The 17,049-nt window shown below is 45.9% G+C and overlaps 1 protein-coding gene across 1 annotated transcript; it reads left to right on the top strand.

Moving 5' to 3' along the window:
- Positions 1 to 8: 8 nt before the first annotated feature.
- Positions 9 to 12,038, top strand: Mthfd2 (methylenetetrahydrofolate dehydrogenase (NADP+ dependent) 2, methenyltetrahydrofolate cyclohydrolase). Its single transcript, XM_021190199.1, has 8 exons — positions 9 to 183; positions 4,047 to 4,231; positions 5,776 to 5,898; positions 6,735 to 6,887; positions 7,592 to 7,699; positions 8,350 to 8,442; positions 9,039 to 9,164; positions 10,921 to 12,038. The coding sequence occupies exons 1-8, from the start codon at positions 83 to 85 to the stop codon at positions 11,082 to 11,084; spliced, it is 1,053 nt and encodes a 350-aa protein (XP_021045858.1). The 5' UTR covers positions 9 to 82; the 3' UTR covers positions 11,085 to 12,038.
- The last annotated feature ends 5,011 nt before the right edge of the window (positions 12,039 to 17,049 follow it).

Raw genomic sequence — 17,049 nt, 5'->3', positions numbered from 1 at the left:
GGAGGCGGGGCTTTCGTGGGCCGGGGTATAGCTTCGTGGCCCGCGCGCGCGCTTCTCTCCGGCGCGGGCACCGGCGCGGGCCATGGCTTCAGCTTCCTTGTTGTCTGCGTTGGCTGTGCGGTTGTTGCGCCCCACGCATGGCTGCCACCCCCGCCTACAGCCCTTCCACCTGGCGGCAGTGCGGTGAGTGTGTCGGGGAGCGAGTCCGTGGGGTTGCGGAGCGCGGCGTGGATAGATAACCTTCCCAAGCATCACCCGGCCGCGGGGCCAGCCCCCAACGGAGAGGTGTGGCGGGGCTACGTGGCACTGGGGTGCACGTGGAGATGCGGACGCTTAGCAGGGGACACTGTCCTGCCGCTGCAGAGAAGTGTGCGGAGAGGTCTGCCCTTCCTAGCGGCAGCCCGGGTTGCTGCAGTCTGATGAAATCCGCGAGCCGGCTTGCTCCAAGGGTACCAACTTCCCTCCTCCCGGGTGGGTGTGGCTCGCAAGATGCCCCAGCTTGATGGTGGCCCTCCGCTGTCCACTCTGGAGCTCACCAGTTCTAGCCTGGGCGACCTAAAATGATACATACCCCAGAAGTTGCTGGGGACTGCTGTGAGTGGGGTGCATTGTTTTAGGGGGAGCTGGGGTGTTGGAGCTTCCATTCTGCGCGTGGACCACTGTGGTGGTCACACCATTCTGCGAGTGTTTAATACCACATAAACCGTCCGCTTGAAAACTGCCAGAGCCGGGCGCAGTGAGATTGCTTGTGAGGCAGGAGGATTACTGCGGGTTCAAAGCCAACTTGGACTATAGAGTGAGTTAGAGACCAGCCTGGGCTGCAGTGCAGTCACAAAACAATAATTAAAAAAAAAAAAGTCACAACAGTAAAACTCATATGCGTATTTTTCCATAATTTTAGAAGTTGAAATATATGAAGGCCTCCCAGCCCCCAAAGTAAATTTTGACTGGGGGAAAAAAAAAACTAGTGAGGAAGGCAGAGAAGTTTTATGCACTTCCTTCAGGGGATAATTGATTTGTTGGGTTTTTCTTGGCCTCCAACTCCCATTCCTGAGCCTAGGAAGAAGAGTCCAAGAGGGGTTGTGAATACCAGGTGGAGGACAATAAAGACATTTCTGTGAGCCTTGTATGTTGTTGCACCGACTGGATCCTGAGGTTTGGGAGGACATGGAAGGGCATTCTTCAGGGTTTTCTGAGATCTGATCCTGACCTCCCTCTTTGAATTCCACCTTTTATTTCCCTGTTCTCCCTTTCCTCTTCCTGAGTTCTGGCCCCGTATGTCCGTGGACCACACGTGTCAGAGACTTTGCTAACTGAAAAGATCCTGTAATTCATTACCCAAAGAACTGGACCAGTTTGCGCCTTCTCCGGGTTTACTCTTGCATGCTTTTCTGAGAAGTGTGGGCTTCGTATCTCTGAAGTCGATCTGTGTTCGCCAGTCCTGCACTTTTGATAATTGCCTGCCTTGCTGTCCCAGGGTTTCAGGAACATAAACTCCGTGGCTGGAGGGAGAGTGCCGTTGCCTGGGAGACGGTGGGCGGGAGAGTAAATGGTCATGGCGGCAGCTGTTTGCTCTTACAGCTTGTTTCTTACTACCATCCATCTTTGCTGTATCCAGCAGGGGTTTTATGGTAGGCAGAAGAACCAAGAGTAATTTATGGAAAGGGGATGGCAAAATATCTATTGTTCGGTCGATATTGGTTTCATTCCTCTCTCTCTTTCTCGTTGCCAGCCCATCAATTAAGTAGCAGAACTTTTCCCAAAATAACTTGGTCGGGAGCCGAAAAGCTTTCCTGATACTTACTGACTGTAAGATCACTAACTGTTGGTTTAAGAGGAAAATAAATATTACTGACTTGGATTTTCATTTTGACCTTTATTGGAACTTTATTGGACTTCTTTCTAGTCTGTCATGTTAGTGTAAAATCCCCGAGCACATCTGTGGAAGCATGTCATATCTAAACGAAGTGCACAGGCTTAGAATTTACTTTTATTTTTGTAATGTTGGGTCTGAGCTCAGTCCCCTATCTCCCTTTAAGGAGTTACTTAATTTGGTCCTTGGCACACGGGTAAGGGAACCTAGGAAATGGCTCCTATTTTTCAGTGCTGTGGGAAGCCCTGGAAGGTTAAAATGTAGCTGGATAAGGACAATCTTCATTGCATGGTGGCCTGGCTTTGTGATACTTTGTCTTTTTTTTTTTTTTTTTTTTTTCCTAAAGTAAATTGGCATAACATCCAGAACCTTCCTGCAAAAAAGAGATTAGGACCTGGAACACTGGCCTCTTCAGAACCCAATGTCCTTAACACCAGCCTGTCATTTTTAGTCCAAGTGGGCTTCTCCTGTCTTCTCTGCATTTATTGCCTCCCAAAGAAACTTTTTATGAAGTACAAGCTAAATTCTTCTCAGAGTACAGTGTGTGTGTGTGTGTGTGTGTGTGTGTGCTTATTAGCATGTATACATCTTTCTTCCCTGACCCTCTCTCCAGGATCTCGTGTACTCAGGCTGGCTTTGGACTAGCCATGCAGCCAAGGAAAACCTTGGTGTATCGGCTAAGAATGGACAAGGGGATAGACAGCACTTGTGAGGGAGACTGCCCTAGCCTTAGTTAATCCCTGTTGCTGTCTAGGCTGTCCTAGAACTCACCATGTAGACCAGGCTGGCCTCAGAGATCTGCCTGCCTCTGCCTTCTGAGTGCTGCAACTAAAGGTGCGCCCCACCATCGCCCGTTTCTCCATTTTTATTTTTTTTTCTATCCCGGTTACAGAATGGTGCCACCCACAGTGGATGGGTTTTTCTCTCTCAAGGAGTCAAGATGGCAATGCCCCACTGGCATGTCAAAGGTTCATCTTCCGGGGGCTTCTAGATTTGGCTAAGGTGACAATGCTAACTATCACACCTTCTATCACACAGTCCGGGAGAGGGACTGGGCAGTGGTAGGCAATTTGAGGTTTCACTTGCTTAGTATTTATTAATCTAGCCACACGATATAGTTTGTATACAGTCAAGTCCTTTGCATCATTCTAAACATATATAGACCTTTGTTTCTTGTTATTTATAACAACTGTTCCCATAGAATTGCATTGTGTTAGGTTTAGAAACAATCTAAAGATAATTGGTGTAGGGAAATATGCTTAGATTATGCAAATACTACACTGCTTTCTATAAAGGACCTGACTCTTTATAGGTGAAAAGGGCATTTTGGAACCAGTACTTGAAGAGAGACAGCTGTATTATACAGTACTGTCAAAATGAAACCCAGTGCACTGGGCTGGAGAGGGGCTGGGTGGCTAAGAACACTTGTTCTTGCAGAGGACCCAGGTTCTGTTTCCAGTGTCCACATGGCAGCTTATAACTGTCTGTTGTTCTTCATTTCTCAGGGATTCTGATCTCCTTGAACATTGCACACACATGGTGCATATGCATGCATACAGGCAAAACACCCATACACATAAAAGAAAATACCCATGACCTAGGAACCATGACCAGATATTAATACCAGCAGCACAACACACACTTCAAGTGGAATATGAATATTCAGAGAAGCTGGTTAGCCTGCAGGGAGGGGCCGAGGGAATGTCCACTGAAAACTTTGGGCAGGGATGAGAAGGTGACATTTAGAGACCCTGATCTGAAATCTTACCTGGGCAAGTATCGGCTGTCAGCAACAGAAGCGTGTGAGCTTCAGAAGGGCTATTTCAGCCACCCCTGAACTGGTAGCTAGTGCCTGCCCTTAATTACCTCCTTCGGGGTCTGGAGAGATGGCTCAGTGGTTAAAAGCACTGACTGCTCTTCCAGAGGTCCTGAGTTCAGTTCCCAGCAACCACATGGTAGCTCACAACCATCTGTAATGAGATCTGATGCCTTCTGGTGTGTCTGAAGACATTGACAGTGTACTCATATACATAAAATTAATAAATAAATCTTTAAAAACAAAATATCTCCTTTGGATCTCATATTTAAACGGAAGCCTTTGTTGTTTATTAACTTTTTTTTTCTGTGCAAATATCCAAGCTACATTTTTTTGTGACCATGTCACCTTCTGCAGAAATGAAGCCATTGTTATTTCTGGAAGGAAACTGGCCCAGCAGATCAAGCAAGAAGTACGGCAGGAGGTGGAAGAGTGGGTGGCCTCAGGCAACAAGCGGCCACACCTCAGTGTCATTCTGGTTGGTGACAATCCTGCCAGTCACTCCTATGTTCTCAACAAAACCAGGGCAGCAGCTGAAGTGGGTAAGTGTCATTATCAGAGCCCTCCTGGTATGTGCCACCATGCCTCTTTCTGAGTAGAGTCCTGAGTGACTGTCCAGGCCATAATTCCAGCACTGTGGGAGTTAGAGTCAGCAGGACCAGGAATTCAAGGCCAGCCTTGACCACATAGCATGTTTGAGGTCATCCTGGACTACATAAGACCTTGTCTCAAAAAATCTAAAATACAAAACAAAAAAAAAACAAAAAACACCCTCTACAGCAGCAATAAAAACAGAAAACTCAACTACATAAGACTAGTGAGATAAAACTGAGTCAAACTTTACTGTGGGAGGAATTGGCCCTATAGAGGGAGGGCTTTCGGTGACAAGCAGGTTGTCACGCTACAGCTTCTGGGCTGTGTGTGACCTCCATTCTGATTTGGACTTCACATTTTACATTTGCTTCCCCCCACCCCTTGCCCTGCCCCAGCATCTCTGCCTTGGGTTAGTGAGCTGGCTCATGATTGGTCACTTATCCCAACCACATCCGAAGGGAAGACACCAGGTGCTCAGACCACTGACTGTCACACGAGCAGACACAGGCACGTCTAAGCCAGCTGTTTCTAGACCGCTGTCATATGGTAATCTGCAATGCCTCAAGGACAGACACAGCTCTCCCATCCCCCAAGGCCTGAGCCGCTTCAGCTCCATGACTAAAGCCAATCAGTGAAGAAGCCATTTCTCAGAAGTCAGTCACTTCCTTCAGACCTCTGTTTAACCACATCACAGAGGCCTCCTCATCCTGCTGCTTAATCTTTCCCATGATGCTTAAACACCCAAAATAGAGATAGTGGTTTTTTTTAAACTTGTAATATTTATTACACTGATTATGTTTATTTATTAAGTGCATGCTGGGGTGTGTGTGTGTGTTTACTCTTGACTTATTTTTTGAGTCAGGGTCTCTCACTGGACCTGGAGACTGGCTGGCCAACAGGCTCTGAGAATGCTATGGTCTCACTGCTCAAGATGTTGTGCCTTTCACATGGTACTTGGGAGCAAACTCCATCCGCAGCAAGCATACTGAGCCCTTTCTCCAGCTCTCTGGCTGGTGTTTTATCTGAGGCTCAGGCTCCTTGTTTCAACATGAGGTCATTGAATAAGCACAGAACAGTGCAGGAGGAGCCTGAGTGTCGTGGAGTGTGCCATCTGTGTGACCTTGTGTCCTGGAGTGTGCCATCTGTGTGACCTTGTGTCCTGGAGTGTGCCATCTGTGTGACCTTGTGTCCTGGAGTGTGCCATCTGTGTGACCTTGTGTCCTAGAGTGTGCCATCTGTGTGACCTTGTGTCTTGGAGTGTGCTATCTGTGTGACCTTGTGTCCTGGAGTGTGCCATTCGTGAGCCTGTAAGGCAGTTACACCGTGGGCAGTTCTCTTAGCTCGCATGGTGGTTACACACTGCAGATGTTTATTAAGTGCTTTGGTGTTCTTTTTTTTTTCCCCCAGAGAAGAACTTAGTCTTTATTCATCCCCTTTGGTTTGGAGCAGTGTACCTTGATGTTGTTTTAAGCCCTGACCTTTCTTACAATAGGAATCAACAGTGAGACAATTGTGAAACCAGCCTCAGTTTCAGAGGAAGAGCTGTTGAATTCAATCAGCAAACTGAACAAAGATGAGAACGTAGACGGCCTCCTTGTTCAGCTGCCACTCCCAGGTGAGTGTCGGTTTTCAAAAGATATCATTTGGGCTTGAGAGACAGCTTGGTGGTTAAGAGCACTGGCTGTTCTTCCAGAGGACCCAGCTTTGATTCCCAGCACCTACATGGTGGTTCACAGCTGTCCATGGCTCCATTCCTGATGCTCTCTTCTGGTCTCCATTGGCACCAGGCCCAAACCTGGTACACATACACACACATGTAGGCAAAACACCCATAACACACACACACACACACACACACACACACACACGCATGCGCGTACACACACACACACACACACTAAAGTAAAATTAAATTTAAAAATAAAAAGAAATGATTTCTGAGCAGAGATGCTGTTTGAAGTGCTTAAAAAAGTACTCACGGGGCTGGTGAGATGGCTCAGCTGGTAAGAGCACCAACTGCTCTTCCAAAGGTCCTGAGTTCGAATCCCAGCAACCATATGGTGGCTCACAATCATCCATAAGGAGATCTGACTCCCTCTTCTGGATTGTCTGAAGACAGCTACGGTGTACTTACATATAATAAATAAATAAATCTTTTAAAAAAAAAAAAAGTACTCACTGTTTTACTGTGCATTCTGGGCTTGCCATGGACTTGGAGCAGTCCTCCTGCCTCAGCCTTCCAAGTGGTGGGATAACTGATCTGAGTTATTCCTCGCAGCCTGATAGAGATCTCCATAAAGGAGAGTGGAGGGATGTGGTATTTGACTTCTGCTTATGTGCATCACAGCAACAAGTCAGAGAGTAGATTCCCACAACAAGTCTGATACACTGGAGCAGGGCAGCCTTTGTGTCAACCAGGACTTTAGGGCGTGGCCTTGATTTCTATTTTAGAGCACATTGATGAGAGGAAGATCTGCAATGCTGTTTCTCCTGACAAGGATGTTGATGGCTTTCATGTCATCAACGTGGGACGAATGTGCTTGGACCAGTACTCCATGCTGCCAGCCACCCCATGGGGCGTGTGGGAGATAATTAAGCGAACAGGTAGGTGTGTGCATTTCTGTTTCAGTATTATGAACATAGTGTAGGTTGGACACTCCCAGTCTGAAAATCTGAAAGCCTTTCAGCACTGTTAGTTTTGAAATGTTAACCAAATAGAAGCTATGCAGATATTCCCAAATCTGAACAACCTCAGTATCAGGACGTTCCTGGCCACATACTTCAAGTAAGGGATAGTCAACCTGTACTTAGAACTGGCAGAAACCCCCCAAAACCACAAAGTGTGTTATCCCACCCTGCAGGGCTCACCTAGCTTTTGCATAGGACAGCTCTGCTCGATTCTACAAGCCTTGGAGAAGGAAATGGTAGGTTTTACGACAGTGACAGCAAAGATCCATGGGACATTTTGCAGTTTCCAGAATGCCTTCAGTGTTTTCTGCACTTTCTCTGTGAGGCAGTCCCAGCCATAACTGGCTGATAGTTTAACGATTGGATTTGCGATCTAGGTCATCTGCCTTCCTCTGGTACACATTCTGAGATGGACCAGGAGATCTTTTAATGCAAATCTATGTATCTGAATGATTCGCGTTGTGAACAAATTGAAGTTCTGTGTAAAGCGTGGTGGTAGGCAACAAGACATTTTCAGATGTGGCTTTGATTGTACGTATTCAAAGTTGAGTCTGTGCTGTGTCATTCAGAGTGTTTGTGTGTGGGGGTGTGTATGTTTATTTATTGTTTTATCTTTGCAGGCATTCCAACCTTAGGGAAGAATGTGGTAGTGGCTGGCAGGTCAAAAAACGTTGGAATGCCGATTGCCATGTTGCTGCACACAGATGGAGCTCATGAACGGCCCGGGGGTGAGGAAGTCCCCTTTCCTGTCATGTGATAACTCTCAAAGGCCATCCTGTGACCCCTGTCAATACTCAGAAATAACCTGCACTCAGTGCCACCAAGGATCCTAGAACTAGCCTCAGATAGATCCAAGTTTTGAATAAAGCTTGCTTGTAGGCAATTAGAAATTGTCAGTTATGGCTCAGACAGTCCCAACAAGCTTTCTTACTCAGAGTTGGTGTCCTGCTCTGTGTTATTTGGGAGGAAAAGAAACAGTGGCTCCTGACCAGACCAGCGAGTAGTGTGATGGTCTGTTAATTCATCTAAGGAAAGCTGAGTCAAGGATTGCACAGACTTACGGTACTAATGAACTTCTGTGGCATTTCCGGGGACCTTTTGGCACTATTAAAGAGCAAACTCACCTGAGTAATTCTGGTGATGTTTTCTTAGAAAAGGTAAAACTCTTTAAAGTGGATGAAATAGGAAATAGATTAAATGACCCCAAGGGGTCCAGCTGAGAGCAGTGCCTGACACTACACCAAGAAATAATTGTGTTTAAATTTTCATTTCAGTTATTACTGTGTGTGAGTTCCGGGGTCAGATTCAGTCTGGCAGGAATGCTTGATAAGCATGTTCACACACACACATACTCAGGGCATCTGTTTTTGCCTCTCAGGTGATGCCACAGTCACAATATCTCACCGATACACTCCCAAAGAGCAGCTGAAGAAGCACACAATCCTTGCGGACATTGTAATATCTGCTGCTGGTAAGAGCTCTAAAGTGCATATCCAGGCTTGTATGTATGTGTGTGTATACGAATGAGGTGTCTGAACACTTACCCGCCCAACTGCCATCCCCTCCCAGTGATTCTCTGAGCTGGAGTTGCAGTTGGGATACATGCATCTGTCGCCCCATTGTAGACTGGAGGAGGAGGGCACTCCTACCCTCAGAGTATTTCCATGTGCATTTAAATGGTTCCTCCAGGCACCGCCTATAATATCCTATGACTATAATGCCCCCTGCAGGCACATGGTGCAGATTATATATATCCAGGCAAAACATTTCTTTTTGTTTGTTTGTTTTGTTTTTAAGATTTTTTTTTATTACATGGAAGCACACTGTAGCTGTCTTCAGACATGCTAGAAGAGGGCGTCAGTTCTTGTTACAGATGGTTGTGAGCCACCATGTGGTTGTTGGGATTTGAACTTAGGACCTTCGGAAGAGCAGTCAGTGCTCTTAACCGCTGAGCCATCTCTCCAGCCAAAACATTTCTATACATAAAATCAATACATCTACAATAAATGAAAATCCAGAGATGAAGTACGTTGCCTTCAGTGTCCTGCTAATCTTCTCTGTCACTAGGCATTCCAAATCTGATCACAGCTGACATGATCAAGGAAGGAGCAGCGGTCATCGATGTGGGAATAAACAGAGTTCAAGATCCTGTCACTGCAAAGCCCAAATTGGTTGGAGATGTGGATTTTGAAGGTATTTAGTGTAATTTGTAAAATATTACCTTTCATGGACATTAAGACAGATTGTTTTCCTTTCTTTTTTTTCTTTTTTTTAAATTAATTATTTATTTATTTCATATGTGTGAGTACACTGTCACTGTCTTCAGACACACCAGAAGAGGGCATCGGATCCCCAATACAGATGGTTGGAGGCCACCATGTGGGTGCTGGGATTTGAACTCAGGACCTCTGGAAGAGCAGTCAGTGCTTTTAACCGCTGAGCCAACTCTCCAGTCCAATTCTTTTCTTTTCTCTTCTTTTCTTTTCTTTTCTTTTCTTTTCTTTTCTTTTCTTTTCTTTTCTTTTCTTTTCTTTTCTTTTCTTTTCTTTTCTTTTAGTATAGCTCTCTTCAGACATACAAGAAGCGAGCATCGATCCCCAATACAGATGGTTGGAGGCCACCATGTGGGTGCTGGGATTTGAACTCAGGACCTCTGGAAGAGCAGTCAGTGCTTTTAACCGCTGAGCCAACTCTCCAGTCCAATTCTTTTCTTTTCTCTTCTTTTCTTTTCTTTTCTTTTCTTTTCTTTTCTTTTCTTTTCTTTTCTTTTCTTTTCTTTTCTTTTCTTTTCTTTTCTTTTCTTTTCTTTTCTTTCTTTGAGACAAGGTCTCAGTAGGTAGCCCTGACTGTCCAGGGACTCACTCTGTAAACCAGGCTGGCCTTGAACTCACAGAGATCCACCTGCCTCTGCCTCCCAAGTGCTGGGATTGAAGGTGTGTGCTGTCACATCTGGCTCTATTCTTATAACTTTTATGCCCATATTATTTTGGTAACATTGTTAAAACACTTTTTTTAAAAAAAGTGTGGTGTGTGTGCATAAGTATGTGCTTGAGTTTGCATGTGTGTAGGTACATGTGTGTTTGGACACATGTGTGTGGGCGCATGTGTGTAGAGACCTGAGATTAACACTGAGGGTCTTCCAGGATTGCTCTCCACCTTTTTCCAGGAGGCACCACCACGCCTTGCAATACATGGGATTTTTTTTTTTTAAGAAATTATATGTATGTTATATGGGTGTGTCTATTTGTGTTGTGTGTCTGTGTTGTGTGTGATATGTGTCTGTCTATTTGTTATGTGTGTGTGTATGTGGTATCTGTGTTGTGTATTATGTGTGTTATATCTGTATGTGGTATCTGTGTGTCATGTATGTCCTTTATATCTGTGTCTGTGTATATGTTATATATGAGTATGCATGTGTGATGCGTGTCTATGTGTTAATGTGTATGTTGTGGGTGTATGTCATGCATGTGTGTTGTATATGTATGTTGGTGTGTTTTATGTGTGTGCGTGTGTCACTGTGTGTGTGTCCTAGGTCTCTGCAGTTCATGACTTGGAATAGTCACCTGGAGCTTGCTGGCTGAGTAGCAAGCCCCTAGCATCTGTTTCTCTGCCTCCTAGCATGGGGGTTGCAGGCATGCGCCACCATACCTGCCTTTGTGACACAGGTTCTGAGGCTTGAACTCAGGCCCTTGTTTGTTCAGCCAGTGCTTCGCTGCTGATCTGTGCCCTGGCCTGTAGATGCTATTTTAAAAAAAAAATTAAAGATTTGTTTAGTGGGTCTGGATGTTTGCCTGCCTGTGTGTCTGCTTGTGCACCATGTGTGTGCCTGGGCCCACAGAGGTCAGAAGAGGATGCTCTTCCTTGAGTATTTTTGTTATGACAAGATCAAGTATCATATGATGTTTATCTCAAACATCTGTAACAGCCTGCCTATCTTGTTTCTATGCAGGAGTCAAGAAGAAAGCTGGTTACATCACTCCTGTCCCTGGTGGTGTTGGTCCCATGACCGTGGCCATGCTCATGAAGAACACCATTATTGCTGCAAAGAAAGTGCTAAGACCAGAGGAGCTGGAAGTGTTCAAGTCCAAACAGCGCGGCGTTGCCACCAACTAGCAGCATTCCGAGCCAGCCCAAGAGGCAGAGCGGGCCAAGAGGAATGCAGTGTTTTTTAATTTATTCTGTTGAAATGGTTTAAAATGTTTGTATTTATTGAAAGCTTAAACGGGTGGCTGTGTGTGCGCATGGCTCAGCAGAACCTCACCAGGGTGCCCATCAGTTGTCCTGCCTTTGACCCGGTGATGCACGGGAGACATCCTCACACCACACCAAGAGTGGATGCTGAACTTCATCAAAAAAAAAAAAAAAAAAAAAAGATCTGCCGTTTTAGGCTCTCATTTCCCAAGTGCTATTCCAATACAAGTTGATGACTCATCTTAGGTCCCAAGCCTTTGAGTTCAACTTTCAAACCAAAGGAAACCTTAGTAGAGGAAATGAAGGGAAAGGAAGAGAAAGCAGCACTGGGTTTCAACGGCACTCCCTTACTCTCGCAGGAGTGCCCCCATTGCCCTGAGGGAGCTCAGCTGGCTGGGCCTAGCTGTCCCCCTGTGGCAGGTCGTCAGGGAAGGTTTAGAGTCTCCCCACTTGCTGTTATCCTTCTGTGAGCTTGCCCTATCTATTTTAATTTTCTAGAATTGAAAGCTCATTTTATAAATGATGTGTGTATTATGTTTGGCTTTTGCAGCACATTTAAACTTTTAAGTTTCAGACTGTTAGAGAGTTGTGTGTCTGTTTTCTTTGGCAGGTGCTTTGAGGCCTATTTGTTTTTTGAAAAACAAAACAAAACTTGTACGTGATAATCACGAGGGCAGCTCGTGCCACCAAAGAACTGTCGGCAGCTGCCTGCATGTCTTTCACGTACCCCGTTGGCTTTCCTGAAGTTATCCAGGAGCTTGAGTTAATATAAGACTTAGTCAGATTTTCTTATTAAAGCGTTTTGTTGCAGTTGGGTTTTTTGTTATTTGTTTGTTTTTAAATAAAGCACATCTGTCGGGTGTGGAATGAGTTTCTAAAATGCTTTTGTCTCAGTCAGACCTAACCCATTACGATTCCCTACCCAATGTTCTAGGCTAGCTGTTCCTAGATTACATCACCCTATGAGGAGCTGTGGAGATCCTAGCCTAAACCCCTTTTTACCCCAAGAGTTTATTAATCTTTAAGATTTATGTAAGTGATTCTGGGTGTCTTCTGTTCCCTCCATTCATACACCACTCACTACAAAGGGCCTGCTTGCTTGCAAAACATCTTAACACATGTACCCATGTGTGTGGTAGATATACGCCATCCCTGCTCTGTAGCAGTTTGATTGACAGACAGACTAGCAGGTGCAAGCTGAACTTCCATGGGTGTTCTCATGGGTGTTTGCACTTAGCCTGAAACCGAAGGAGGAGAGTGAGCCATGTGGTGCCCACCTGTTCTTCCAGTGTGTGTGTGTGTGTGTGTGTGTGCGCGCGCGCGCGCGCCAGAAGAGGGCCTGGTCCCCTGGAACTGGAGTTCAGATAGTTGTGAGCCATCATGAAGGTGCTAGGAATCAAATCCAGGCCTTCCCTCTGCAAAAACAGCAAGTGCCCTTAACCACTGAGCCATCTTGCTGTGGGTATTTTTATAAGTCAGGTATGGTACCTGTTATAGACGAGGACTGTTGAGAACCCTCAGTTATTAGACATGGTGTAAGGTAAGCAGACATGATTTAAGCTTTATTGAAGAGCAGCTTACATTAGAGATGGAAGTAACTCCTAAGTGAATGGAAAGATAATACGCCAGCATGTTAAGGGTGAAAGTGTTCACGTGTACACAAGATATATTTAAGTAAGGTAAAAATGAGACGGAATGATCAACCCTTTAAAAGCTAACTGGTATCCCAGCTTGTTTGGTTAATGAAGCGCACTCATCTCCAAGTCCGTACCAATGCTACAGTTTAATCTGGAGAGAGTGGGTCCATAACGATGCTACAGTTTAATCTGGAGAGAGTGGGTCCATAACGATGCTACAGTTTAATCTGGNGTTTAATCTGGAGAGAGTGGGTCCATAACGATGCTACAGTTTAATCTGGAGAGAGTGGGTCCATAACGATGCTACAGTTTAATCTGGAGAGAGTGCTACTATAGATCAGTGAAACTGAAATGTGGGTGCTGTTAGCTCTCCCAGGATTGGTGCTGAGGAAGATGAGCAGTTTTGTGTTGGAAAGGGTTTGGATCAGTGAAGAGCTGGCAGTCTTACCCCAGCTGGGAATAGTGCCTCTTCCAACCACTGGTATAAAGTACTCCTTTGATTACAAACATTAGCTGCCTAGCGTGCAATGTTCTTGAGATTGGAAATTTGGACTTTAGCTATTGCAAAATTGTGACTCAGGGAGAAAGAGGACCTACTCAAATACATCAGCAAGTAGATTGACTCCAGGTTATGAAGCCAGTAACAAACTTAAAGGGTCATTTGGTTGACCTGATGTGACTTAAGAGTTCAGTTAATGGGCACTATTTTGCCTTAAAAACAATCCACTCAGAGCCAGACATGGAGGCACATGTCTTTAATCCCAGAGACAGGTGGGTCTCTGAATTCTTAGGCTACCCTGATCTACACAGGGAGTTCCAGGAAAGCTGAAAACAATCCACTAATACACAGGTTCTAACAGCAATAATTTTAGAACTGGCTTTTCAGTGTGTGGAAGGCCCAGCCACACTTAAAAAGCCAGGCCCACTGAACAGAGGACTGGACTTCAAGCAGAAGGGGGTGAAAGATATGACCCAGCCATGTTCCTACCGTGAAAACCTGCAGAACTCATTCAGACCTTCAAGACTATCAAGTCACTTAGACGTCAATCAAACCTTTGAAAGATACTAAACTGGCATTCGTCTTACATAGAGAAGACTAAATCAGTTTATATTTTAAATGTAAGTCCACCACTGGCCACTTATCTTATTTGTAACTTTGGAAAACATTTTTATTCTTTTCACAAGAAAGTTTATATCTATGGTGGGTGGTATTTTAAGCCGTATGTTTTCGGTATCTTAAGAACTGCAAGGGGAAGGAGGTCTATGTCTACTCTGGTTGGTGGGTAAGGAAGCAGGTGAAAGGCTTGACACACTCGAGATGAAGCCAGCCAGGCTTTCCCTGCCCCCAGCCTGGAAGAGCAGTGCTGGACTAGAGGGTGGTCTCCCCGCCCACCTCTCTCCCATAGTCCTCCTCCTCGTCGTCTGTGAGGTTGAGGTCAGATTCCATCTCTATCCTCACCTGCGGCACCATGAAGACCGGACTCCGTGAGTAGCTGAAAGCAGGTGAAGCTGGGCAAGAGATTTTGAAATGCAGGGTGATGCTGCGTGGGACAGAGCAGGAAGAGAGAATGAGAGTCTAGGCTTGGGTGTGTTCAGCACCAGCCGCACAGCAGAGCTCTGATGGAGCAGTTCTGCCGTTCTGCTGCTGCTTATCGACTTAAAAAAAAAAAAGTATGTGCATGGGTGCTTGCATGTATGTCTGTGCACCACATGCATGCAAGCTTTTTTTTTAAAAAAAAAAAAACAAAAATTCTTACAACACAGGCAGCACTCAGGAGGCAGAGACAGGTGGTGGATCTGAATTCAAGAGCAGTCGGGCTACCTAGGTAAAATCCAGTTTTAGAAAAAGTTATTACATACATTTATTTATTTATGGATGTTTGGGGGTTCAAGAGTGGATGTCAAAGGACAATGCAGGAGTTAATTATCTCCATCCACCTAATAGGAATAGGTCCTAGAGATTAAACTCCGATCATGTCTTATTTTTATTTATTTTTTTTCCAGAAGGGTTATACTGTGTAGACCAGGTTAACCTTGAACTTGCGGAGACCTACCCACCTCTGCCTCCCAAATGTTGGGATTAAAGGCATGAGCCACCATTTTTTTTTTTTTTTTAACTCAGATCACCAGGTTTGGTGGCAAGGGCCTGTACCTACTGTCCCATCTTACGAACCTTTTCGATGTTGCTCTGTGATACCAGGTCTAGCCTCAGAATTTCTCGGTAGCTAAGAATGGCCTTGAATTCCTGATCCTCCTGCCTCTGCCTCTCAGAGGCATGAACTGAGCCCCTCCAGAGAACAAAGTGTCCTCTATCTGCTGGGCTTTCGGCCATAGTCACTGAACTGGTCGCGGCCTGTTTTAACCTACTTAAATGGCTGCCAAAGCCAACTTTCTGAATCATAAATCTGGCTGTTCTGTTCTCACTGTTCAAAGGACAACATCCAGACTCCTCAGCACGGCAGACAGAGCCTGCCAGAACTGCCCATCAATCCCTGTGGCTGTGCTTTCAAATGCTGCCTTAGGCATGTTCCCATGGCCCGCACTGGACTTTCCTCCTCTGCTCTGGCCCGGTCTGTGCACCAGGCAGGTCTTCCTGTCCCAGATAAGACTATTCATTCCCCTGAGATCCCCAGCTTCATGTGTATGCATGCTTGTTCTCATACATGGCACCGTGCCTTTGCATGTCCCTCTACAACCCCGAGTATGGCACCTCATGTCTGGCAGGTGTGTCTGTACAACACATATGTGCCTGATGACTTTGAGTCCAAAGAAAGGTCTCAGATCACCCAGAGCTGGGATGACAAATGATCCCAAGCAGTCATGAGGATGTTAGGCGCCAAACTTGGGTCCTCTGGAAAAGCTGCCAGTGAACGTAGTAGCCTGTGAGCCATCTCACCAGCCCTCATCTCTCCAGCCCATCCACGCCTCCATCCCTGTCCCCTCCCGTCAGCCAGCCCCTCCCCCATCTCCCATTCCCCCCCCTCCCTTCCAGCTTTGGGGCTTCCTCTCTGTCTCTTGTCTCTCCAGGCCCTGTCGATGAGCCCTTTCTTCTCTGGCGAGAACTCCTTTCCTTCTAACTGCTTTCAGAGGTGGGGAAACACCAGAGCCTGTGGCAAGCGCCGTCTCTAGCTAACCAAATTCTCTGCACTTAGGAACTTGTTCTGTGGCTCTGTGTGATTTAAGTTTCTTTTCAATTCTTTATCTTGGTGTAGGCTCTTGTCTACATATGAGTTAGAGATTTGATTTAGTATAAAGGTTTTCTTTTTAAAAGTTATTTGGGGGAAGATGGCTCAGTGGTTAAAGAGCACTTGTTCTTGCAGAGGAATTCTCTTGCACCCCCGTGGTGGCTCCTAAGCACCTGCAACATAGTTCTGGGAGGTCTGATATCCTCTCTGGCCTCTAGGCACACCTACACACCCTGGCACTGACACCCACGCAGCTTGAGTCATAGCGAGGACCTGCTGTGTGCAAGACTCTCTTCATGCCTGGCATCTCATCGAGAACACCAAGGACCACATTGGTATGGGGGTCCTGGCATCTGGGCCTTGAATACTTCCCTGTAAAAAAAGTTTTGTTTTGTGTTTTTCCCTGAGACAGGGTCTCAGAAAACCCAGGCTGCCCTTGAACTTGCTCCATAGCAAATGAGCACTCTAACCACTGAGCTACCTCCCTCCCCGCCAAGTCCTTTTCCTGAATTTTTCTGTGTCTACTTTCTAGTAAGCTTTCTTCAACCCTTATCCGACCTGTGATAACTAAGCCCCACTGTTGTTTTATTCCTTGGAGTGCCTTGAGTTTTGATCCTTTGCATATCCACCCAAGCTTCAGATAATCAAGCTAGCCTTCATTGTTGAATACTTTCTTTGTTCTGTGTTCACTTTCAGTATTCCTTTGTGCACTGAAACCCTGTTGATGGCAATGAGCACACAGGGTTAGTTCTTCATCCCCATGGCCAGGTTACTCACCTGTCTCCCGGGTGTGGGCCAGCAAAGCCGGCCCTGCCCCTCAGGCCTGCAGCCAATGCTTACACTTGTCTGATGCCCAGAGTCTACCTCACAGGAACCTCTCCCCTCCCCCCACCCCACCCCACCCCAGCCTAGAGCAGCTTATGGCTGCCTGGGTAGGGAGTCATTTCCTTATGAGCGTACCCACTGATAAGTCTCCCCTGGCTCAGTCGATAACCCCATACCCGTGCGCGTGGACAAGAGAAGAGGAGATAGCCTTTACCTCCGATCCAGCTCTGAGCCACTGAA

Source organism: Mus pahari, chromosome 2 (genome assembly GCF_900095145.1).
Source record: "Mus pahari chromosome 2, PAHARI_EIJ_v1.1, whole genome shotgun sequence".
Classification (NCBI taxonomy): domain Eukaryota; kingdom Metazoa; phylum Chordata; class Mammalia; order Rodentia; family Muridae; genus Mus; species Mus pahari.
Note: the sequence above shows the minus strand (reverse complement) of the source record. Positions and strands in the feature narration are given on the sequence as shown.